The sequence below is a fragment of the Nansenia antarctica genome (assembly GCF_963989245.1).
Source record: "Nansenia antarctica genome assembly, chromosome: 4".
NCBI classification, from domain to species: Eukaryota; Metazoa; Chordata; class Actinopteri; order Argentiniformes; family Microstomatidae; genus Nansenia; species Nansenia antarctica.
In genome coordinates, this window is record NC_137689.1 from 41,001,713 (window position 1) to 41,028,112 (window position 26,400).

Here is a 26,400-nt window from a genome sequence, read left to right on the forward strand (position 1 = left end):
AAGTCGTAGGTGTAGAGGTTGTAGAGGATGGGGCTTAGCACGCAGCCCTGGGGGGACCCAGTGCTGAGTCTGAGGGCTGTGGAGGTGTGGGAGCCCACCCGCACCCTCTGGGGGCGGTCAGACAGGAAGTCCTTGATCCATGCACAGATAGAGTGTGATAGTCCCAGGTCTAGTAGTTTGGTCACTAGCCTGTCTGGAAGGATAGTGTTGAAGGCAGAGCTGAAGTCCACAAAGAGCAGTCTCGCGTAGCTGTTCCCCCTCTCCAGGTGGGATAGAGTGGAGTGGAGAGTCGTCGCGATGGCGTCCTCTGTGGACCTGTGGGCTCTGTAGGCGAACTGGTATGGATCCAGGTTGGGCGGGAGGCGTGTGACTATGTGGGCCCGGACCAGTTTCTCGAAGCACTTCATGATGATTGGTGTGAGTGCCACCGGGCGGTAGTCGTTTAGGCAGCTCACCGTGCTTTTCTTCGGGACTGGGATGATTGTTGAGGTTTTCAGGCAGGGTGGGATGGTGGCCTGGGACAGGGACTGGTTGAAGATGTTGGTGAAAACCCCGGCCAGCTGGTCGGCGCAGTCCCTCAGCACCCGTCCCAGGACGCAATCCGGCCCTGAGGCTTTTCTGGGGTCCACCGCCTTCAGCACGCGTCTCACTTCATGCTCTGTGAGGGTAAGGCTGCTGAGAGCTGGAGAGAGTGGTGTTTGTGTTGTGGTTACCTCCGTTCGCCCCTCGTCGAACCGGGCGTAGAAGGAGTTCAGCTCTTCTGCCAGCAGGGGGTCGCCCTCAGCGGCTGGCTCTGAAGTTTGTCATGTGCTGAACCCCCTGCCACACCCGCCTGGAGTCGTTGGTCAGGAAGCATTCCTCAATCTTCTCTCTGACGTTGCGCATAAATTACTGACGTGGGAGTCTACGGGCTCCCTACGCAGTCGCTACGTATGGAAGGCCACGCCCTGCAGGCACCTACGTCAGTTTAAACGTAAGCCAAGAGGTGTGGTTAAGAACGATCCAATTTAAACTTTCAGCAGGGGAGTATGTTTCTTCTTTTGTTGTTTAAAAGCATTATCGTTATAAAGTTAACTATTATAAAGTTAACTGGTAATGCACGTAGACGCTGTTTGCCATCTAACACCCAGACAGCAGTAGAATGGAACAGCCCGTTGGCTATGACAGGCCATATGACAGGCAACACGGCAAAGATCTACGTGTGGACACGTAAAAAATCACGTAGACACGGCAAAAATCGATGCGTGGACACGGCAAATATTGCCGTCTGGACACGTGAAAAATCTAAGTGTGGACACGATGTGTCTAGACGTTTATTGCGCTTATGGCCTTCCATAATAGTCTGAAGTCTGTGGAATCGGCTGTGTAAGAATTCAGATGCAAAATAGAAATGTTAGAATTAAAATGCTCATAATTACAGAAGTGCTATATGAATAATGTAATAATGTAATGTATTATTAAATTGAAAATGGAGATGCAATTAAAAAAGTGAACAAATACTAAAGTATCTGACCGCAACCCGACGCCTATGTTGGACATATATGGCTGAAAAGTTGTAAAAAGCCATGTTTCCAACATCCCTACTCATGAAATAAATTATGACCATGGCCAAAGAGAATAACGATTGCACACATCATAGGTTGATGTAGGCCCAAATTAAAAAGATTGGGCCCATGAAATCCATAGGGCACGTGCTCTACTTTTCCGCGGAAGCGCGCACGTCGAACGTGGGTCCAGCTACGCAAAGACGTTTAGCAGCCAGACACGCGCAATGATAGCCGGAAGCATCGATAGGATGAACATATAAATCGATCAAATTCTGTGGTTCGTTCGCAGTGTAAAGCTTTCAATTACTGTCTTTTTCGCGAAAGTTAGCTTGATAAATTATATACCTCTCCAGTTGTGAAGTGGTGTCGCGAGTGATGTGGAGAGGGAAAACTGTTAATTTCCAACGAAGTTACTCGGTAAACGTTTAGCTGACGTGTGGAGAAGTTGAGGCTGGCAGAAAGAGCAGATAAACAAACATAAACAACCACGGAGATCAGCTGAGCGCCTGTGCAAACGGGGGGCAAACCAGGGAGACGGAGAAATGTCAGAGAGAGAAAGTCGACGCTAGTTTTGGACCCAACAATGGCTTACATAGGGTCCTAACGTTGTTGTTTAGCTAGCTACCTTCATGCCAAGTGCCAACACTGGCACAAAGAGAAGATAAGGAAGGATTCCCTGATTTCCTGACGCTGCCTTCCATCCTTGACAAGATAAAACAGTTGTGATTGTCAGTATGGTTCTGAGCGGGACATGCCAATGACTTGACTGTGTGTGCTTCAACAGTTACAGATCGAAAAGCTTGTTCTACCCCCTTGAGAAAAAGTGCCAGATAGTGTAAAAGCTGCGAGTAGAGGTAGGCCTAATGTTTTTCTTATCCCCCCCTGGCAAATAGCAGTCAAACTAAGGCCTCTGTCGCTGCCAGCCATTGCCTTTGCTTGATATACTATAGTGCTTGTCCTGCATTGAAATCTTAAAGATTTTTTCTTTGGTCTTGCCATAAAGGTTGCTCTCTCTGTACCCAAAATGCATGGATTTCAGAATACATATTTGTTGTGCTTACCTATGGCCCAACCCAATATGCATAAAAAAAAACTTGAAACCTCTTTGAAGTAAAACTTGAACTATTTATTCATTGCATGTATTGCTCCGTTAGCCTAGTCTTGAAACTGCTTTCAATGTGCCCTACTGTGCTGTAGGGCTGCTTCCTTGTAACATACACCTGTCAGGTGTCCAGTTTGTATGTTGTTGTGTCTATTGGACTTTGTTGAAACATTGTCAATAGTCATATTCAATAAAGGCTGCATCCCTGAAGAAGAAAACCAACTACCAAATCTTAAAGAGAGTGCATATTTGAACTGGATAATTATTCATTATCCATACATCCCTGTCCACTTTACCCTTCTTCCTCCTCCCCTCCCTCTCATCTATGCTCTTCTCTGGTGAACGGTGTCAGAAGTAGGAAAGTCTAGCCATGGCCCATCAGACCACCCCCAGCTCCCAGAAGGCCTTGATGATGGAGCTGAAGTCCCTCCAGGAGCAGCCGGTGGAGGGCTTCCGCATCACCCTGGTGGAGGAGTCGGACCTCTACAACTGGGAGGTGGCCATCTTTGGGCCCCCCAACACGCTGTATGAGGGGGGCTACTTCAAGGTGAGGGTCAGACAAGGGGGGGCCAGTCATGGTGTTGTTGCTTAGGGGAGTTGTAGATATCTACCTGTCTGTCTTTTTCTAGATCCCTATAGGCCTATATTTTTTTCTCTCTCTCTCTCTCTTGCTGTCTCTCTCTTTTTCTTGTCCAGCCTCCTTCCCCTTGCTGTGTGATCGTTATGCTCCAGACACCTATTTTTAGCTTTGGATGGATATAAATGGCACCTTGGCATAGAGAGGGGGGGGGGAGTGAGTCAGGGAGGGAGACGGAGAGAGACATGATGAGACTACTCATTACTGACTTGAGTGTGGCATATTATGAGGGCAGTGAAAGAGCTAAGCTCACGTCCAGACCAGAGCATGCAGGCTATGTGGTGTATACAAGTAGTGGTTGAAGTGTATCTAGTTATAAAATGATATATTCACATGGCAAATATCCATAAAAATAGTTTGGTAACAAACTCTTCAGTTCAGAGGGCTTTAGTAAGGACTGCATTTTGCATTAATATGCAAAACAACCAGAAAAAACATCACCTAGACATTCATTAATGCTCTTCTCAGACAAAACAGTCATGTCACATGCAAACTCATTTCAACTGTGGTTTACCAAATAAATGTCTACATTTTAAAAATAACACCACTCAGGCATTAATAAACACCTAATGGTTCAGATTATGTAAATAATTATGTTAAAATGTATGTTAAAATTAGATTATGTAAAAAAAAAAAAAAAGACCAAAAATGGAGATAGAACCTTATAATTCTAACGTCACAATATATGTATGATACTGAGGTGACTCCCTAAAGTTCTTTTTGAAGCGGTGATAGTGCTATCTGTATGGAAGCACACTTGGTTTCACTTCGATAGAAGGCTGCATATCCACAGAGCTTTCCACAACTGGTCTCACAATTTGCTTTATATTGAATGAGGGGCTACTTAATAATACTAGTTTATCTTACTTTATGTCCATACAGGGTAATGGAAATGTTTAGTTTAAAAAAAAAAATATGTACGTACGCACGCATGCACAGTCAGTCGACCCAGCCATGTCATAATATGCTCAATTGCACATTTGATACAGCAAGCTTTGAGAATCGATGTTTTGTTCTTAAATACCGGGGTTATTGGCCTTTGATTACCATTCTATGTGTCCCCTTCTTTTTCCCCTCGCAGGCCCATATCAAATTCCCCATTGACTACCCCTACTCACCCCCAACCTTCCGCTTTCTCACCAAGATGTGGCACCCCAACATCTATGAGGTAAGAATTACACATTGAGTTGACTTTAATGTCAGTTGCTTTTATTATATAGGTGGGGAAACATCAACACATCAACAGGTACACAAGTTGTATGCAAGCTCCAGAGTTACTTACTATTGTAGTTAAAGCAAGGTGAGGATTGTGGTCTATCCGTCGCTATGTAAACCATGTTGACGACAGTGGCTGGCTGTTCTGCTCGGCAGAACGGTGATGTGTGCATCTCGATCCTTCACCCCCCCGTTGACGACCCTCAGAGTGGAGAGCTGCCCTCAGAGCGGTGGAACCCCACACAGAACGTCAGGTAAGACAACCTAGCTGACTTCAGCTAACACAACCTAGCTGACTGTTTTTAGTTCCTCTTCAAGTTAGAAGGACAACCTTGAATTCCCACAACAACAAAGAGGTTACACACCACTTTTTTGAGTAAAGAGCTACGGATGGATGCCGGAGAAATGTAACCACTTTCAAATGCATATGTATAGCTAGGGATGCAAAGGCTGGCCATCCATGATATCAAAATGATAGTTTACAAACAATGGAGTAAAACAAAGGTATACTTCTGATAGAGTAAGACAGTTGAACCAGAGATAGTATACTATACTGAGATATGCTTTATAACAAAAAGTATTTATCACATATTATTTGTCAACTATGTCACAGAGTTTGGCTAACTGTAAAATCTGCAAAAAAAAACAAGGTTGTGGTCCTAGATTGCAAAAAAAAACATAGGGACAAGTTGGTGCCTCACTTTATGGTTGAACTTAGCTCACTGGGCATTTCGAAGTTATATTCTTCAAGAATAAATGGCCATCATGGCTGTACCAATCCAGAGATGCCCCTTTTAAAGGGAAAGTTGACATGAAATCCATCCATGTGTATTTCTGGTCAATCCATAATACATACCGTCCCAAACTAAATAATTTCACAAGCAGCTGCATCATAGCGATCGAAACTCATAATTGACTTCCTAAAAAAAAAAGTAGCATACCGCAGTAAAATACGTATATCGTTTTTGCACTTTGACCCTCCTCTACTATGCCAGTGATGGCAATCTCTTGTGCTGTTTAACAGAAGGACCTCGCATGGAAGGGAGAGGGGAATCTTGGGAGTTGTAGGAATTGACTGAAATTGGCTTTTTTGTTTGTTTGTTTGTTTGTTTGTGTGTGTGTGTGTGTGTGTGTGTGTGTGTGTATATGTGTGTATGTGTGTATGTGTGTGTGTGTGTGAGTGTGTGTGTGAATGTGTCTACTGTTTAATGAAACCTACTGAATAACGAAAACAACAAATTGGAATACACTATAAAATCCATTCCACTTTAAGGTGATGTTTCACCCAAAAAATCTGGTTCAAATATCTTCTCAAGATATCCTTGGTCCTGGGAACGGACAAGGTTAAGAGCCAGTGGACTAGAATACCTACCTAACAGAATCTGCTCTGAACTGGACTGTGTGTGTGTGTGTGTGTGTGTGTGTGTGTGTGTGTGTGTGTGTCTGTCTGTGTCCAGGACCATCCTGCTGAGTGTGATCTCTCTGCTGAACGAGCCCAACACCTTCTCCCCGGCCAATGTGGATGCCTCCGTCATGTTTCGCAAGTGGAGGGACAGCAAGGGCAAGGACAAGGAGTACGCCGAGATCATCAGGTACACACACACACACACACACACACACACACACACACAGTCAAACGGTAATGCTCCTGTAACAACACTTCCATAGCTGTGTATAGATAGAGAAATCAGTCATCAGTCATCAAGGAGTTCCGGTTGAGAGAGAACGCTGGCGTTGTTTGTTCGCTGCTTCTCCGCCTGAAATCTATGTGTAGCAGTATACAAAGTAGATTGTCCTAGACACTTAGATTTAGATTTAGTATTAGATTACCAAGTACCAAGTAAGTTTGTTTACTATCAGTGCTAGCCAGCATAGCCAGCTAGCGGGAGCCCTGCCTACGACCACCCGCAAGCAACGCTAACCTAACCTACCGGTCTCAGCGCATCTCACACTGTGGCTAGGCTACCGGTTGACTTTGTTCTACTATGGCCCGGCGAGGCTTGGCTAACCCTTCCTCTGGATATAATGACCATCACTTATTCCACCTACGAACTCCTCCGCCTAAATCTCCCAAGCTCTCAGTCTCCAGGATTAATTTCCAACATTAAGGAATAGAGATGCTCCGATCAGGGTTTTTGGTGCCGATCACTGATTCCAGTGATCGGCCGATCCGATATCACCGATCACCGATCACAGCGTCGAAAATGGCAATTGAAGCATTCTATTTATTGTGTAGCATTATTTATGTTTTTAATTATTCTTTTTTTTGTAATCAATTATTTATTGCAAAACAGTACACATGAAAAACTCACATTAATACACCAAACAAAATAAGTGTCTGCCCTGATTTCCCCCCCCCTTATCTTGACCCCCCCCCCCCCCACACTATAAACACATGAGTAACCCCCCCCCCCCCATGGCGATAACATCCCTTCCACCCCCCCCCCCCCCCCATAGTTCTTCATTACACTATTTGGTATATCATACAATCATAATAATACAACAATTACAGGTTAACTTCACATACAACACAGCCTACAACACAGTCACTCCATCAACTCTTTTATCCTATGTATTGCAGAGGTCCATGTTTGAATTGTCCTTTCTTTAGCTCCATGTATTCTGGCTATAGATTGTTCCATGTATAGTATGTCCAGGAAAGACAGCAGCCATTGTTTACGCGTAAGAGTATGTGGAGGATTCCATCGTAATGCTAACATCTTTTTGGCTGCGGTAAGACCAGCAAATAAAACACGAAACATGGAAGCTGACAGATCTAACGATGAAGTATCATTCAAGATCAATAATCTCGGACAACAAGGTATATGGATCCCCAATAGATTAGATAAAGTGGAAGATATTAGTTTCCAAAATGCCGCCACCCCAGGACATTCCCAGTACATGTGTAAAAAGGAGCCCACATGACCGAGTGAACACAGATCACAAATTGAGGAGGGTATGATTTTCATGAGGTGGCGTCTTCTCGGAGTGAGGTATAACCTGTGTAAGAAGTTAAAGTGAATAAGCTTATGATTAGGATTTTTAGATGTGATATCCAGATTGTCCCAAACAGTCATCCAATCAATATCCCCATCAGAAAAATCAAGGTCTCTCTCCCATACCTGGTGAACAGCAAGAGGTTTACAGGAAGCTTCTAGTAAATTAGTGTATAATTTAGAGACTAAACCCCTTGTCTGTACTCCTACATCTAACATCGTGTGAAGCTCATGGGTATATAGAGATTGTCCCCAGGGAACACCATATGCACGCATGGAAGATCTAAGTTGCAGGTAAAGAAAAAATGAGAACCCTGGTAAATTGTAGGTCATACGCAGATCATTAAACATTCTAAGACCCTCATCATTAGAAATGTCAGAAAGAACATGTATACCTTTATCACTCCATTGGGGATATGAAAAGGGAACTTTTCCGGTTAGAAGAGCGAAATTGTGGAAGATAGGAGTATGGGTGTGCCACTTTAACTGAGAGTGAGTTGCCTTCTCGACAGCCAGCCATACTGATAAAAGAGAGGACATTATAGGGCCCAGCTTAGATTTGGATTGTTTAGTAGATAGACTTGAGTACACTAAGTCCTGTAAGCGGTGAGGGGAAGCCAAATTTTCCTCTATCGCTCGCCATGAAACCGATGCATTACAATCTAACCAGGTTGATAAAGGGCGCAGCACATACGCCCAAAAATACATTTTAAAATTGGGGACAGCTAGACCTCCATCCTGTCTGCTGCGCTGTAGAGTGGATAGTTTTAAGCGAGGGCGCTTGCCTTTCCAAATACATTTTGATATAAGACTATGGATCTTGTCCCAGTAACCCTTGGGAGGTGAGATTGGCAACATATTGGAATAAAAATTTACCCTGGGAAGCACATCCATTTTGACAATGGAGACACGTGCTTGTAGGGAGTGTGGATGAAGTGACCATCTATTCATGTCTGCCTCCACTCTGCTTAAGATGCCTTGGAAGTTTTTGGTTACAACTGAATACAGAGAGGGAAAGATATCTACCCCGAGGTATTTAAAAGACTTAACGACTGGAATGTGAGATGGTAGGGTAGATGGATCAAGAGAAGTACTGAGAGGCATTAATGAAGACTTGGACCAATTGATCTTGTAGCCTGACAGAGTGCCAAACTCTTCAAAAGTGTCCAACACTCTGGGAATGGATGCTGGAGCCTTATCCATATATAACAGAATATCGTCGGCGAATAATGAAATGTGGTGTGATGTATTACAAAACTTGATAGAGGAGATAAGAGGGTGTTGCCGAATCTTTTGAGCTAATGGCTCGAGTGAGAGACAGAATAGGATTGGCGAGAGCGGACATCCCTGCCTAGAGCCCCTTGAAATTTTAAAAGAAGGTGAAATTATATTTCCTGTAGAGACCATAGCTGAGGGGTTTGAATACAAAACTTTGATCAATTTAGTGAAGTCTGAACCTAAGCCAAATGTGTCTAGTACCAGCCACAGATAGTCCCATTCCAGCCTGTCAAAAGCTTTTTCAGCGTCTAATGATAGGACTGCACATGGAGACTTAATATCCTGAGAGAAGTGGAGTACATGGAGCAATCTACGAATATTGTCCGCAGCTTGGCGAGTTTTTATGAAGCCTGTTTGGTCATGATGAACGAGTTTGGTCATATGCACGTCAAGTCTAGAGGCCAGCACCTTGGCATAAATCTTTACATCGGCATTCAATATTGATAATGCTCTGTAGCTGCTACAGAGGGTGGGGTCCTTGTTAGGTTTTAGAAGGAGAGATAGAATGGCAGAGTTGGTGTCCCTATTGAAACACCCTTTCTCAACAGAAGTAGTAATCATGTCTAACATGAATTGGCCTAACACATCCCAGAAGGTAAGGTAGAATTCAGGAGGGATGCCATCCCAACCCGGCGATTTACCCTTCTTCATCTTTTGAATAGCGTTTATCAGTTCCTCCAGGGATATTGGAGTCTGCAGCTGGTCAGATTCGTCCTTATTCAGGGAGGGAAGATCTAGGCTCTGCAAAAAAGTTTTACAATTGTCCCTGTCTAGAATGACCTCGGAAGAATATAGCTTACAATAGAAGTTACGGAATTCAGAGTTAATTGCTTTGGGGTCGGAGATGGTATCATGAGAATCACTAGGCTTGATAGTTGATATGGTTGAGAACTTTTCGTCGTGTTTCAGTCTAAGGGCTAGGAGGTGGCTAGGTCTGGGGCCGTTAAAATAATAATTTCGTCTAGTCTTATGGATTAAGAATTCAGCTCGTCGTCTAAGAAGAGAGTTAAGTCCTAATTTGGTAATACGGATATTCCTGTCCCTAGTTTCAGAGAAAGATATCTGCTGCTGTTTTTCCAGTGTTGCAAGATCGGATTCCATCTCATCAATTCTGCCCAACCGAGTCTTGTTAAGGTGGGATGAAAAAGATATTGAAACGTTCCTGATACACCCTTTCAACGCATACCAAAAGATACGAGGGTCATCAACACTACCAACATTCTCAGATACAAATTTATCAAGCTCGCTCCTAAAATAAGTACAATAATCAATATTTTTCAGAAGGGTTGTATTGAAGCGCCAGCGTGATGCTTTAGTTGGTGTATTAGCTAAAGTCAATTTGACCATAATGACACAGTGATCAGAAAGTGGACAAGGAAACATTAATGCATCATGTAATTCAGAAATGGATGGAGAAATGAAAATGTAATCTATACGCGAGTATGTTTTATGTCTGTTGGAAAAGAAGCTGTATTGTTTAACCGAGGGGTTAATAACTCTGAATGTGTCCAGGAGGTTAAAGTCTGATATAAAACGTGACAGAAAGGCCGATGCTGAATTTTGGGAGTGAGAATGTTGGTCCTGAGGATGTGAGCGATCTAAGGCAGGGTCCAGGGTCGCATTCATGTCCCCACCCATGATCAAAGCATAGTCCTGTAACTCTGACATTATCACTGACAGTTGTTGGAAAAACTCTTTGTCAAAAGGGTTGGGGGCATAAACAGACAAGAACGCCAGCTTTCGCCCAGCAATAATGGTTTTGATCAGTGAGACCCGCCCATCAGCACTGCCAGACTTCTCCAGAACATTTATAGATAGGGAGCGTTTTGTTACAATAAGAGAACCACGGGATTTGGAATTATATGAAGCCGACGCTGCTATACAGTAGTGTCTGTTAGCAAAACGACGTACATCAGCTGCTTTAAGATGTGACTCCTGTACAAATACTATATCAACCTTCTTCCTATAGAGGTAATCTAGACATGCCGCACGTTTGATCGGGCCATTTAAACCATTCACATTCCAGCTGGCTATTTGAAGAGTTGTCATACTAGATGAGAGTTGGGCTGTGTAGAAAGAGGGGCAACAGTAGGAATTACCCACTCCCTAGAAATGAACAACAGGAGTAGACCTGTGGGTCTGGTAAACAAAGACAGTACATTGTAATGAACATCAATATAGTGAGAACAAGAAGAACTATAACACCCCCCACCCATATCGCCAAAATACCCAGAAATGCCACCAAATAACGTGTGACAAGAAAAATAATAATAAAAATAAACAAACATATTCCCCATATCCCCAAAAAACATTAGACACCTGACGCTGAGAACGGGGGCTATAAACACGGTCACCTAGCCCGTTCCCTTAACCAAAACAGTTGCCTACATAGGCAGTATTGGGTAACTATCCCATAAAAAGAAAAAACGATATTATTCTGATGCATAATTTTCTATGATAGACTTAATAATTGCTGTATTTAACACCAACCATCCAACCTGTACTCCTGCGTGTGCGAGAACGATCACCAAATTGCGTTCAGTCCCCAGCCTCCAATGGCTTCTGTGCGTTGAGGAAGTCCTCTGCTTCGGCATGCGAGTCGAAGACACGCTGATGGGAACCGTGGATCACTTTAAGCCTGGCCGGATAAAGGAGGAAAGATTGGAACCCTCGCCTCTTCGCGATGTCCATGGCAGTAGAGAAGAGTCGGCGCCGAGCGATGGTGTGTTGGCTGTAGTCAGCGGAGAAGCGGATGCTCCTCTCGCCGAGGTTGAGCGGTGTCAGCCGGGCAGCTTTGAGGATTCTGTCGCGGTCTGTGAATCGTAACATCTTGCAAATGAGGGTCCGTGAGCCATTGGCATTGGCATTACGGGGAAGAGAGAGACGATGTGCCCTCATGACTTCTAACGCCTCTCCGCTCAAGTTGGGGAACCATTTGGGAAGATTGGAGGAGATGTATTGGACCGCGTTGGAACCCTCGTTTCCCTCAGGTATTCCCATAATGCGTATGTTGTCACGTCGGCTACGGTCCTCTAAATCAGCTAGCTTAGTTTCGAGGTTAGCCTTGTTATCAAATGTAGTTTCCTCAGCTTTCTCCATCTTTTTGCGAAGTTCAGTGCATTCACCGCGGAGTTTCTGCACGTCTTTTGTACAGTTAGCTAGGTCGGTCTTGATTGCATCAAGTTTGCCGTTCATACCAGAGAATTGGTTTTCAATGAAAAGACGTTGGTCCGCCATAGCCTTACTCAGCATGTTCGCTAGCTCGTTTGTCTCCACTTCGTCTTGAGAAGATTCTGGGTCAGGAGAGGATGGCTTGGACTTTCTTGTGTGCGGCATTTTGAGCTATGAGTTGTTAAATAACATTTACTGTATCAGAATTATTAAATAAAAGTTTACTATGAGTAGTTTCAAAAGAAATAAGGGAAATAGGGCAGGAGCGAGCGCGCTACGCAGCCATCTCTTCTGCAGGTCACGTGACTCCCCATGTTTTTAATTATTCTTAACACCATTGACATTGTATATTAAGTATTCAAATGAAATTAGGAGATGAGGAAGTATCATGAATTGACAACCATCTGTTTTTTTTTTTTTCCCTTTTTTTTTTTTTTTTTTTTTTTTCTTTTCTTCCAGATTTTATCCCTTTTTCACCCAATTTGGTAGCCAATTTAACCCAACTTAGCATCCAATTATCCCCTGCCTATTGCATTGGATCCGCCGCCCGACCCCGTGGCCGGCAGTCCCAGAGGAGGGCGCCAGGCAGACTAGGCTGACTGGCTCCTCGAGCCCAGTACCGTTATTCCGGCACCCCAGGGGGCGGTGTTGCGCGACGGATCCTAGTCCAGAAATACTCCTATACCCCCCCTCGGAAGCGGCCGGCCAATATGCCGCTTCCCGTGTGCCTCGGCCATTATCTGGATCTGGCGAGCCGGGATACGAACCCCGGCCCCGGTGGGCAGCATGCACTAGCGGCCAGTGCGTAGACCGCTACACCACCGCGGGGCAACAACCATCTGTTTTATTGAATTCACAACCACCTGTAGCTTACTTCAGGAAAAACAAATAAAATGTGAAAATAAAAATCATAATAAATAAAATGTACACTGTCACATAAAATGTGCAACATTCCACTCGAATGAGAGGAACTAGGGGCTCTTAGAGAACTTGGAGCTTATACTGTAGCTTTCCTGAGGAACAATAAACATACCCAAACTAAACTGCAACATAAACAGGCTATAGCCAAATATAAAATACTGTTTCAAGTCAGTCAGTTTCAAGTCATATTTAGGAGGAGATAAGACAGAAAGTCAGCAATAATCAATAAAACAAAAAAACAAAACATTGCACCTAAGGAGATTTCAGACTCAAACCTTACTTCTGATTAAACAGCATCACTGGCAGATTAGCCTTGAGAAATACAAGTTTCTCAGCGTTTTTGGCACTCAGCCTGTTCCTCTTATCATCTAAAATATGTCCTGCTATGCTGAAAAGTCGCTCGCTATCTACACTTGTGCAAGGTGCACAGAGGAAGACCTAAAACTCGCGCGCTAATAGTTGTTGCTATGGGCCTTAGCCTAGCTTAGTGACTTCCTGCTCGCGGGGTCACATGACGTCGCTGAACACTACCTACACTACGCTCGTGAAGTCGCGCTGGAACTCTGACCAGCACTCGTGGAACGCCTCTCTTCCAATCAAAGCACTCGGTCCCTTTATGACGTCGAGCCCAGTGTGCGCTTCGGCGCTCTCGGAGCGAATCGACGAACGCAGCAAATGCCGTATGATATTCGTGGTATTGAAAGACCTTGCGTGCGTTCCTCCGCGAGGAATTTCTTTTGAGCAGACATTACAAACTGCATATTTGTTGTCTCTTTCCGACACTGACTGTGTAATATTGCCAGACTAGCGACGCCATTTCTCTATGTAAACTGATCGGCCGTGTTTGATCGGCCGTTTTGAGAACTCCGATCAAAACCGATCAAGGGCATATCGGCCGATATCGGTCGGCGCCGATCAGATCGGAGCATCTCTATTAAGGAACACGGTCTTCTATGGCAACCCTGGTACATCTACAGAGGCAGCAGGCGAAAGTTTGTTTACACTGGAAACTCCACCCCCGCTCTGTGGACCAATCGGGATCCGGCTACAACTTCATTACACCAACCCATCCACTCCCTATGGTCAAACGTGCGCACTACGTCTCACAATAACAACAACAAACGTATGCATCCTTCCGCCTCCCTACGTTCCCTGACCAAAGCAACCCTACCCATCCAGACTCCCTGAATAACAAGGGCCTTATCCTCAGCGAATTCATCACGGACAACCAACTGGATATCTTCTGTATTACTGAAACGTGGCCTAAACCACTGGAATATTTCTTTCCCTCAACCAGACTGCACCCCCTGGATACACCTATCTGGAATAACCACACCAAGATGGACGTGGTGGTGGAATAGTGACACCACATTGTCAAAACATCAAAACAACCACAATATCTATTCCCTCCACCTTCTCATTCGAGCACCTCGCCTTCAAACTGTCTGGTCCTAAACCCCTGGTTACTGCTGTCATCTACCGCCCCCCTAAGCCAAACCCGGCATTTCCTTCTGATCTGTCTGAATTTCTAACTCAGCTTTGTGCCATTTCACCATCTATTCTGTTATTAGGCGATTTTAATATCCATGTTGACTCCAACTGCAAAACCTCAACGGAACTCCTGGACATTCTCCACTATTTTAACATTACCCAACACACAGATTTCCCCACCCACAGAAAAGGACACACACTGGACCTGGTCTGCACCACTGGCATCACCATCAGCAATCTGACCAGCACAGACCTCACTATCTCTGACCATCTGGCCATCACCCTGGACATAGACATCCCCACCCCCCATGACAAACAGAAATGCACCATAACATTCCGGAACCTCCAAAGTCCATTAACCCCTCTTCCTTCTCCTCCATCCTGGCTGACTCCATCTCTGACTCTGCCCTCACTCCAGGTGTCTCCCCCACTGAACTGGTCAACACCTACAATGATGCACTTTCCTCCTGCCTTGACCAGGTTGCTCCCACCAAAAGCAAATCTGTCTCCTTCACTCACTCTGCCCCCTGGTACACCGATCAACTCCACCATCTCAACACCAAAGGCTGTCAACTTGAACGCCTACACAAAAGAACTGGTCTCACTGTCCATTTGGATGCCTACAAAGTTCACCAACAACAATATAAAGAAGCCTTCAACCGTGCACGCTCCTCCTACTATTCCTCCATCATCGATTCTGGCCATAACAACCCCAAAACACTCTTCTCCACCATCAACAAACTTCTCCAGCCCATGGACATTATCTCTAACTCATTCACCACCAGCAAATGCAACCTATTTCTAACATTTTTTCAAAACTAAATCGACACAATACACAACCAGTTGACTGCTGCCTCTCCCACCACCCTCCCTGACCCCCATTCCAACCCCCCACGACCCCCAAGTCATCCTCTTACATCTTTCAGTCCAATCACTGATTCCGTCCTATCCTCCACAGTCACCAGCATGAAGTCCTCAACCTGTGCATTGGACCCCATTCCCTCCTCCCTAGTCAAGGCCTGTCTCCCCACACTCACCCCACTCATCACCAGTGTTGCCACAGTTACTTTGAAAAAGTATTCTGATTACTGATTACTGATTACTCCTTTAAAAAGTAATCTAGTTACTTTACTGATTACTTGATTTTAAAAGTAACTAAGTTAGATTACTAGTTACTTTTTTAGTTACTATTGGCAGCTGCCTAGGCACCCGACCCCCCCCCCCCCCCCCCGCAACATAAAAATGAAAACTGGTTTTTGCCAAAACTCACTTTATTTTAACAGTAACTTAAATTACATAACTAAACAATAACTTGTTAGACATGATTACTTGAAGAGTGAACTCAGCTGTCAAGACTGGAAGGAGGCCATGAACACGCTATGGAGGCCATGAACACGCTATGGAGGCCATGAACACACTATGGAGGCCATGAACACGCTATGGAGGCCATGAACACACTATGAGTGAAACAGTGGAAAGGGGCGAGTAAACCAGTGGTTGTATCTCATTAACAGAAGCTTCTCAAACCTCTTGTCAGAAAGTCTGTTCCTTCTAGGCGTGAGCACCAAACCTCCCAGACTAAAGAGCCGCTCTACAGGAGCGCTAGATGGGGTTGGAGTGTTATACTTCAAGAAAATGTTCTTAATGTTTGGATACTGATTCAGAATCTGAAGCTCATGCCCTGACCTCAAGTAGTCCATGACTTCCTTTTCTGCCGAGTAGGTCTCCTCTGGCTCCGCCTCAAAAGCAAAAAAGTCCATCTCGCCTTGGTTGGCAGTCGTGGTGGGTACACTGGCAGGGCTCTGTGCTGCAGGAGCAGTTTTGCGACATTCTGCTGTGAGAAGCTCCTTTACTTGCTCCCTCCTACCTTCATCTCTCAGCCATCGGAGTTTGAATTTTGGACAACTAGCAGCTGCGAGAAGGGCATCTTTGTTGTCCAGCACACTGGCAAAACGAGTCTGGATAGCCTGAAAGATATAATTTGATATGTTTATTATTATCTAGTTGTAGCCTATAAGGTCTATTATTTATACCTTTATTTACTAATTATGTATGCAATTAGTTTGTGCAACTGACAACCTACATACTGCAGTATGGTGTGACTCTGCTCCATGTTCATGAATAGTGCAATGAAAATGTATTTATTTATCTTTAAGATCGAACAACATAGCATACCTGCACTATGGCATCTGGAAGGCCTGCAGTCATCTTGGATAGGGTGTCTTTCACAGCAAGGGTCTTCTGCATCAGGACTTCAAGTGTGGGCAGTAAAGTCCCATACGGACAGTCACCTTGTAGGATATCCAGTGCTATAGTTAGAGGCTTCATGACGGTACAGTACTCATGCAGGTACTGGTACTCCTGGTCTTTGAAGCACTTCACTCCCAGCTTGTTGCACAGAGTAGTCAGCTCATTCATGGGGATATCTGCGATTCTCTTTATGGCTTCGTAAAAGGAATTCCACCTTGTGGATGTCGGTACCAGGAGCTTTCTTTTGTTAACCTCCTCCACCGTTTCTGACGCAACGGTAGATCGGCTTGCTTTCGTCCAGAGAGCTGTGCATTTTGCTGTGCTGCTCCTATACACAGCCTTGCTCTCTGGTTTGGAAGTGATGTACTTCTCCACATCACTTGTAGAAATAAGGTTGAGGGCAGGGGCGGCGCTAGGGGGTGGCTACTTGGGCTCAAGCCCCGGATGTTTTCTGAAAAGCCCTGAATGTTTTACTTTTCAAAAAAAAAAAAAAAAAAACTCTCGTGAGTAACGTGCAGTACCGGAGTCCAACAGAGAGGCAGCAGCTGCGCGACATTAGCCTGCGTACTGCGTAGCCTGCCCTGAAGAAGTGATCTCAATCAGTGCCTGACTTTGTAAGGATGGATATCCCAAAGTTTTTTTCAACAAAACAAGCGCCAAGAACTGTTGCAGCAGCAGTATCAGCAGCTGACAAAAATGACATCACCAGCAGTGATGACATAGATGATGTTTCAGGTTTGTGAATCTTATTAGAAAGGTGACTGACTCACTGACACTACTTTTCCGGTTTGCTAATGCTAGCTGGCTATCATAACATAACGTTATGTTTATAATGAAAATGAAACATAGCAAGGTACTGTTACGGTACATGGTAAGAAATCAAACAAAGGATAATACTTATACAAATAAAGTGAATAACAGGCTGATAGTCTTTGATATCTGCACTCTGGTTGACTGAGTAACAAGTGAAAAAGAATGATGTAACGTTAATGTTACAGCTAGTAAACATGGAGTAACCACATTAAGTATGCCCTTATGGTAGTATGTATGTATACAGAACATGACTCAAATCTATCCTAAGATGTAACGCTAACTAACTAAGTTTGTTTAATGTCCCAGGGGGGATTTGATTTCACAGTACTATACACAGGCCAACAATACATGTAATATATCGTCATATAACACAGGACAAGACAATCAATACAATATAAGTGGTAAGCCCAGAGTCTGCCCTGATATACATACTGTAACATAACTAGCCTCAGCCCATCAATTCTGTAATTCTATACAAATATAAATGATGGTGACTGACGTGTGTGTGTGTGTGTGTGTGTGTGTGTGTTTACTGTCTATTTTGTAATACAGCCTTTTGTCCGCTTTAAGGTGGTGGTAAGTTGAAGGTTGAAGGCAAAAAATTTCGGCGCGCTACGCGCGCACCTTATATTCTCCCTCTGGGCTAAGCCCCCTACAATCCGAAATCCGCCTCTGGTTGAGGGTATGTGAAGCACACCTTTGGTGCGGGGGAAGAATCAGCTGGCCATCACTATCATCCTCAGCTGATAGGATTTCTGACACATCTAAAAAAGTGACATCATCCGTGGCCGTGAGAGTGGACTCCTCCACCGTCTCATCATCGGACTCTGTGACAGCAGGCTGATAGACTTGAAATGCCTTGACAAAGTTAGATCCATTATCTGTCACTGTTGCTACTACTTTGTTGATTAGTCCATATGAAGAGTGAATGTTTTCGATTTCTGCACCAATAACATCATACGTGTGTCTACCGCGGATTCTCCTACACGCCAATGCAGCCTTGTTGCGGTCTAATGTGGATCTACTAATCCAGTGGAGCGTTACTCCCATATAGCTCCTATTGTTAGCTGTCCAAATGTCCGCTGTAGTTGACACATAGTCGACCTCGTTCAGCGCAGCCTTCAGATGTTTTTCCATCTCTGCATACTCCTTCTCCAAGTACGAAGAAAAAGATGTTCTGTGAGGTAGCTCGGCATTGGTAGTAGTGGGGATCTTGTTAATGATGGCACGGAAAGAGGGCGAGTCAACTGTGTTTATGGGCAGCATTTCCTCTACAACATACCGCCCGACCAATTTATTCAACTCTCCCACACTTACAGGTTGTGATTTTGTAGGCCTACTTAAGTCCAGCTTTTGTTGCTTGAGCGGTGTGGGACCTCCCGCAGAAGTCGAGGCCGCGGTCTCTGGGTCTCTCCGCGAGCTTGACTGTGCTGTGCTGAGATTCCAAATGTTTCTTTAAATTTGATGTTGTGGTTTTACCACAGGACAATATCTTCTTGCCAGCACAGAGTGTACAACGAACATTTATGTTCTTGTCATCCTTTGCTGACACAAACTCAAAAGAATCCCTATATTTCCAGCTATTTAACGCATATCTCTGTTCTCGCTCCATTGTGTAGGCTACGCTTCTGTTTACACTGTGCAATCAGCGTGGTGATACACGTGAGCGATTCTGCTCCAACCTCGTGTTGAAAACGTGAGCACTGACGTCACTCCCCAAGATGCGAGAAAAGCAAACAAATGTTTGTTTACTATCGAACATTACAAAGAAATACTGCATTTAGCCTAAGTTATGAGGTAGTAACGCAATAGTAACGCACAGTCACTTGAATAAGTAACTTTAATCCGATTACTGATTTGGAAATAGTATCGCGATAGAATACTCGTTACTGGAAAAAGTAATCAGATTAGAGTAACGCGTTACTTAGTAACGCGTTACCGGCATCACTGCTCATCACAAACATAATTAACTCCTCCCTGTCCTCCTCCTGACACCACCAACTACCGGCCCATTTCCAATCTCACCTTCCTGTCCAAAGTCCTCGAGAAAGTTGTTGCTGCCCAACTCAAATCCCACCTTGACTCCAATAACCTGTATGAACCATTCCAATCTGGCTTCCGATTCCCTTTTCTACCCCTATGGCTCGTTTTCGAGTGCCACTTGATTTTGAGCCCAGACCTCGGAACAGAGCCACAAGCCATAGTGGTTGAAATCTTTCCCTATGAAATGGGACAACCCTTCAAGACACTGATACGTCATCAGTAGTATCATAAGAAAGCATTGACGCTCGCGATTCATTCACAACTTAGGTTTTACGCTATCAATCGATCAAACAAGTCATCAAATAAAAAAGAACAACGCTTCACTATCAGACCATGACAGAATAACGGTGCTCTAACCTGTATGAAACCTGTGCTCCTATCCTGCCAGTCTGCACTGATATAGGACAACAGTGCAACAACTTCGCGGCTGAACTTTAGTTACATTTACGGCGTCATATGCTATCAAAGGGAAACATGGAAAAATGCATGACTTACAGGGAGTGGAGATTTATTTTTATGCCGTTCCGAAATCCGATGTGACAGGAACGCTGGAGAAACAACCGCTGTCCACTGCATTAGTCAACTACATCTCCTTGATGAGTCTCCCGCTCACTGCTCTCCATCAAAAATGGCACAGCACATCGGCATAATAGCGATTTTTTTGTTCAGCTCGTTATAAACAAAAGTTCTATAATGCATTGGAATGACATTAAACTAAGATAATAAGATCAGGGCTCGACATTAAGGCTTGTCCGTTTGTCCGGGACAAGTACATTTTATGTTCGGACAAGTGGACTTCCTCCTGCAGTTGTCCGATGGACAAGTCAAAACAAAAAAAGAAATCAATATGTATTAATATCTGCAAACATGAATTCCTCCTTCCGATCTGAATAGTAAAAAAAAATAGCAAGCAAAGCGATGCCGCGCCTCATTCTTGCTATTTCAGTCTCTCGTAGTTCGTTATCTTCATAGTTCGTAAATTCGCTCAGAGCGCCAGAGCGCACACTGCGTTCAACGTCATGGAATGGAATGGAATGGACTTTATTTGTCATTGCTACAGTACAGGTACCAAACAACGAAATTTAGGAGGGGTGGCTCCCCTGGTGTTAGGAAAGGGGGAAAAAAAAAAAACATTTTAGAAAAAGCATAAAAGCATAAAATCACAAGAAGGTAAGGAGCTGGTTTACATCAATAAAGGCTATGTACACAATCCACTGTACTATACTGCACAGATAGTCAACTAGGGTTGTCATATTGCACAAAAGTATTTTTTCACGTTATTTTAAAGTGTCACAGTTTGCAGGCTTGAAAATGTACATGTTTGTGCCTCAGCACTAGCTGCCATACAATCCGTCCGGACTGTCCTGGGCCCAGAACTTAGGCCTTTTCTGTGTTCAGGGCCTTGACGGCCCTGTGGTAGAAGCAGTCCTTCAGTCTGTTTGTCTTAGCGGCCGGGGTCCTGTACCTCCTGTTCGAGGGCAGCCTGACAAAGTGTACGTGCCCAGGGTGGGTCGGGTCCCTGGAGATCTTGGAGGCCCTCCTGAGACAGCGTGTGTTGTACAGCTCCTCCAGAGAGGGGAGGGGGGCGCCGGTGATCTTCTGTGCTGTTCTCACGACTCTCTGTAGCGCGTTTCTCTCCGCTGTTGTGCAGCTGTGGAACCAGTTGCAGATGCCGTAGGTGAGGATGCTCTCCACTGCGCCGTGGTAGAAGGCCACCAGTATCTCCTGCTTGTTGTGTTCTTTCCTGAGGCATCTCAGGGTGTATAGCCGCTGTTGTGCCCTCTTGATGGTGCCTTTTGTGTTGTCCTTCCAGGCCAGGTCATCCCGCATGTGATGTCCCAGGAATCGGAGGGTTGAGACTCTCTCCACGCTCTCTCCGTCGATGAGCAGGGGCTGGATCTCGGACTTTTTCCTCCTGAAGTCTACGATGAATTCCTGGGTCTTTGACTTGTTTAGCAGCAGGTTGTTAACCTTGCACAGCTTGCTCAGTTGCTCTACCTCATCCCTGTACGCCGCCTCGTCCCCCCCCGAGATACATCCCACCACGGTGGTGTCGTCTGCAAACTTTACGATGTAGTTGCTGGGGTGGACGGGGGTGAAGTCGTGGGTGTAGAGGTTGTAGAGGATGGGGCTTAGCACGCAGCCCTGGGGGGACCCAGTGCTGAGGCTGAGGGCTGTGGAGGTGTGGGGGCCCACCCGCACCCTCTGGGGGCGGTCGGTCAGGAAGTCCTTGATCCACGCACATATAGAGTGTGATAGACCCAGGTCTAGTAGTTTGGTCACTAGCCTGTCTGGAAGGATGGTGTTGAAGGCGGAGCTGAAGTCCACGAAGAGCAGTCTCGCGTAGCTGTTTCCCCTCTCCAGGTGGGATAGAGTGGCGTGGAGAGTCGTCGCTATGGCGTCCTCTGTGGACCTGTGGGCTCTGTAGGCGAACTGGTATGGATCCAGGTTGGGCGGGAGGCGTGTGAGTATGTGGGCCCGGACTAGTTTCTCGAAGCACTTCATGATGATTGGTGTGAGTGCCACCGGGCGGTAGTCGTTTAGGCAGCTCACCGTGCTTTTCTTCGGGACTGGGATGATAGTTGAGGTTTTCAGGCAGGGTGGGACGGTGGCCTGGGACAGGGACTGGTTAAAGATGTTGGTGAAAACCCCGGCCAGCTGGTCGGCGCAGTCTCTCAGCACCCGTCCCAGGACGCCATCCGGCCCCGAGGCTTTCCTGGGGTCCACCGCCTTCAGTACGCGTCTCACCTCATGCTCTGTGAGGGTGAGGCTGCTGAGAGCTGGAGAGAGTGGTGTTTGTGTTGTGGTTACCTCCGTTCGCCCCTCGTCGAACCGGGCGTAGAAGGTGTTCAGCTTTCCCGCCAGCAGGGGGTCGTCCTCTGCGGCTGTTGGCTCTGAAGTTTGTCATCTGCTGAACCCCCTGCCACATCCGCCTGGAGTCGTTGCTCATAAAGACGTGATTGGACAAAAGGCATTCCATGAGTGCTGATCAGATTCCAGAGCGAGTTTACGAACGCAGCCATAGTGTTGTGGGTCTCCTGTCACTAGTGCCATTCACGTGAACATGCGCGTATTCGCTTCTTCTCAATGCCTATGTCTTATTTTCATGTAGTTCGATGCGATCGTATATTTTAGGTTTGATGTTTTAAGACCAGCACATCGCAATACGAACTTCAGAATGACACTAATTATAGATTTCTCAATTTGAATATAGGATAGGCTACTATCCAAAAGCTAGCAAATAAGATTGCTTCCATTGGGGAGAGACTATAGTTACAAACATTTTTTGTAAATATTCCTAGATATTCATCCCTTTTGTGGCCAATCTTAATCTAAAAGGGTTAGGGTTAGGGGTTACGTTTTTAAATAATTACAAAATATTGAATACATTTGAAAATTAAGGATACATCATTATCAAATCAATAGTAGTCAAATGTATTATTTGCATACACATACACTCACTGGCCACTTCATCAGGCACACCTTGGGGTTGGACCCCCTCTTTTGCCTTCAGAACTGCCTTAATTCTTTGTGGCATAGATTCAACAAGGTGCTGGAAACATTCCTCAGAGATTTTGGTCCATATTGACACTATAATATCACGCAACAGCCCGTCTGGCACCAACAACCATGCCAGGTTCAAAGTCACTTAAATCACCGTTATTTCCCATTCTGATGCTGGTTTGAACTTCAGCAGATCGTCTTGACCATGTCTACATGCCTAAATGCATTGAGTTGCTGCCACATGATTGGCTGATTAGATATTTGCGTTAACTAGCAGTTGAAAAGGTGTACCTAATGAAGTGGCCGGTGAGAGTATAATATATTATTATTCATATTATTGCTTTTTCAAAATCTTTGGATTTGGACAAGTAACTTGAGCTCTCGGACAAGTAAAAGATAAGTTCACTTGTCCGAAGGACAAGTACCTGAAAAAGCTTAATGTCAAGCCCTGAAGATGGTTATAATAATTTTTCTAATCTTTATTAATAAGTAATTACACAGAAAGTAAATGACATTTGTGGCTGTGTTCCGTATTGAATAGAGTCTGGTCCTGAAATCGCTCCAAACAAAGCCGTGGATAGCCCTCCTCCTTCCCCCTAGCTATCGATGAAATATGAATTGGGACACCCCTACCCTAAACGTGAACGCGCAAAACGAAGCCGTAGGGGTGAATTGGGATTGGCCCATACTCCTCTCTGCTGACTCCGCCTTTGACACCACCAACCTCACCCGTCTCCAACACATTGGCACCGCCCTCTCCTGGTTCAAGTCCTATCTCTCAGACAGACATCAATACATCTCAATAAATAACTGTAACTGCTCCAGTCACCCACGGTGTCCCCCAGGGTTCAGTGCTCGGCCCCCTCCTCTTCATCCTGTACATCCTTCCCCTTGGACAGGTCCTCCGCCGCCACGGCCTCCGCTTCCACTGCTATGCCGATGACACCCAACTCTACCTCTCCTCCAAAACCATCTCCCCTAACACCCACTCCACCCTCACTACCTGCCTCAGCAACATAAAATCATGGATGCAACTGAATTTTCTGAAACTCAACTGCAATAAAACGTAAATCCTCATCATCGGCCCAAAGTCCCTCACCCGTTCCACCCAGACATTCGCACTCCACATCCAGGGGCGTGCCACCAAATTCTGGGACCTATACATTAACAATCTCTGTGGGCCCCCTTCCTCTTTTGATCCATGACTCTCATGCATATTTTGATATAGAGCATTTAAATAGGAGAGCAATTTCCAATAGGCTATGAGACCAGTGGTGTCATTTCAGCAAAAGCCAAGGTATGGCAAGGTACCGAGTGATTTTCTTTTAAAATCAGTTGTGCAATAATCAATTTTAGTGAGTTGTTTCTACGATTGACTTACATGACATTAAGGTAATGAATAAAGGTGATCGACAGTAGTAATCTCATGGTACAAATCTCAGGTAGTAATCTACATCTTTCCTAGCAGGTGGACCTGGTTCAATCTCATTATAGACATAAAATAAATAAAAGAAACATTACAGATTTAGCTATTCTCAACTCTAAATTAACTGCACTGTTAAAAACACTAGTATTGTAAGACCAGGGTATCCGCGGTGTCTTGAAAAGTATTAAAAGTTGATAAATAAATTTTGGGAAAATCAAGACCCTTAAAAAGTATTTAAAAAGTCTTATCACGATTTTATGAGGTCTTGAATTGTGTAGGTATTTTTCTGAATTAGACTCTTTCCAAAGAGTTTGAGTCGTAAAAACTTTTAGTAAAAGTTCGTGAAATTCTGTTGTATGATAGTGGCCTAGTCTATTGCAAACTAAAACTGTTTTTAAAGATGTCACTGATGTAAACGGTTACAGCTCGAAGTGGTGGTGAGGTCTGGAAAAATATTGACAAGGTCTTGAGAATAGAGACATGGTTGACATACTTAAACTAGCGGTTGTACCCTTTAATGTTCGCTAACTAGCTTGTTAGAGTACAATTGCGGGTGATGTTAGGTCCGGTTTTTCACTAAAATAACATATTAGAACATGTTTCTGTTAATACAACATGACATGGACTTGTTCATTAATTTGAACCAACAGTATTATGGCGTTTATACTGTTTGTTTAACCCACCTGAATTAACGAAGATCATGGACAAGGTTTTAACATTAACAAGGAATTATTAAGGCTACTAGCTAGAGCAGAAACCTTGATGTCCCGCTCCACTAGCGCCTAGCGTGGAGTGAGATGGAGCCGGGAGGATTTTGAGTTGCCGTTGTGTGGATACAATCACAAAAATGACAAAACGTGTTTCAGATTTAATTTTCATGGGAAAAAGCCAGTTTTTTTAAGCCAGGTATGGCGAGTGCCATAGATTGCCATAGCAAAACCTATAGAGACACCTATAGAGACTTTTATTGAGTAGATTGAAGAGCCGTACACAGACAGGTAAAGTCAAAGAGCCGCATACCCCTGGACTAAACCATTTTGCGCCAAGAGGGGTCTCACAGAGACTGAATTTTTCCACCTCAGGAACATTGCCCGCATCCGACCCTCCCTGTCCTTTTCCGCTGCTGAAACTCATCCACACCCTTATAACTTCCCAACTGGACTACTGAAACAGCCTGGGGTGATGGGGCCTTTTCAGCCGCAGCCCCGTCCCTCTGGAACGCCCTCCCCAACCACATCAGACAGGCCAACACCCTCCCAACATTTAAACAGGCCCTCAAAACCCACCTCTTCAAGCTTGCCATCACCAGTTAACCCTCTCCCCCTCCCCTTCACATGTGTCCCCAGCACTACCTTAATTAGGCCCCTATACTATTTTTGTTGTTGTTGTTTCTTTTTATTATTACTACTCAATCTTTTCAGTTTGTAAAGTGTCTTTGAGTGTCTAGAAAGGTGCTATATAAGTCTAATGTATTATTATTATTATTATTATTATTATTAAATGCTATTCGCCATGAAGTGCATATTGTTATAGTTTTATCCTTTCTCTTATTATTGCATTGCACAGTTAATTGTTGATCTCCCCTCCTCTCTCCTCTCTCCTCTCTCCTCTCTCCCCTCTCCTCTCTCCCCTCTCCCCTCTCCCCTCTCCCCTCTCCTCTCTCCCCTCTCCCCTCTCCTCTCTCCCCTCCACCCCACAGGAAGCAGGTGGTGTCGACGGCGGCAGAGGCGGAGCGGGACGGCGTGAAGGTTCCCACCACCCTGGCTGAGTACTGCATCCAGACCCGGGTGCCCTCCCAGGACAGCAGCTCCGACCTGCTCTACGACGACCTGTACGACGACGACATGGAGGAGGAGGAGGAGGAGGAAGAGGAAGAGGAGGAGGAGGAAGGGGAGAGCGACCTGGAGTCTGGAGGGGAGGCGGACGGCGGGGGCACCAGCGGGGGGGAGGAGGGGAGCACCCGCTGCTACGACAACCAGGACGATTCTGGGAACGAGGAATCCTGA

General features: G+C 45.0%; 1 protein-coding gene across 1 annotated transcript; it reads left to right on the forward strand.

Moving 5' to 3' along the window:
* Window positions 1–2,345: 2,345 nt before the first annotated feature.
* Window positions 2,346–26,400, forward strand: ube2r2 (ubiquitin-conjugating enzyme E2R 2; the record flags this gene model as incomplete). Its single annotated transcript, XM_080530393.1, has 6 exons — window positions 2,346–2,401; window positions 3,002–3,196; window positions 4,368–4,454; window positions 4,658–4,755; window positions 5,959–6,093; window positions 26,094–26,400. The coding sequence occupies exons 2-6, from the start codon at window positions 3,020–3,022 to the stop codon at window positions 26,398–26,400; spliced, it is 804 nt and encodes a 267-aa protein (XP_080386519.1). The 5' UTR covers window positions 2,346–2,401; window positions 3,002–3,019.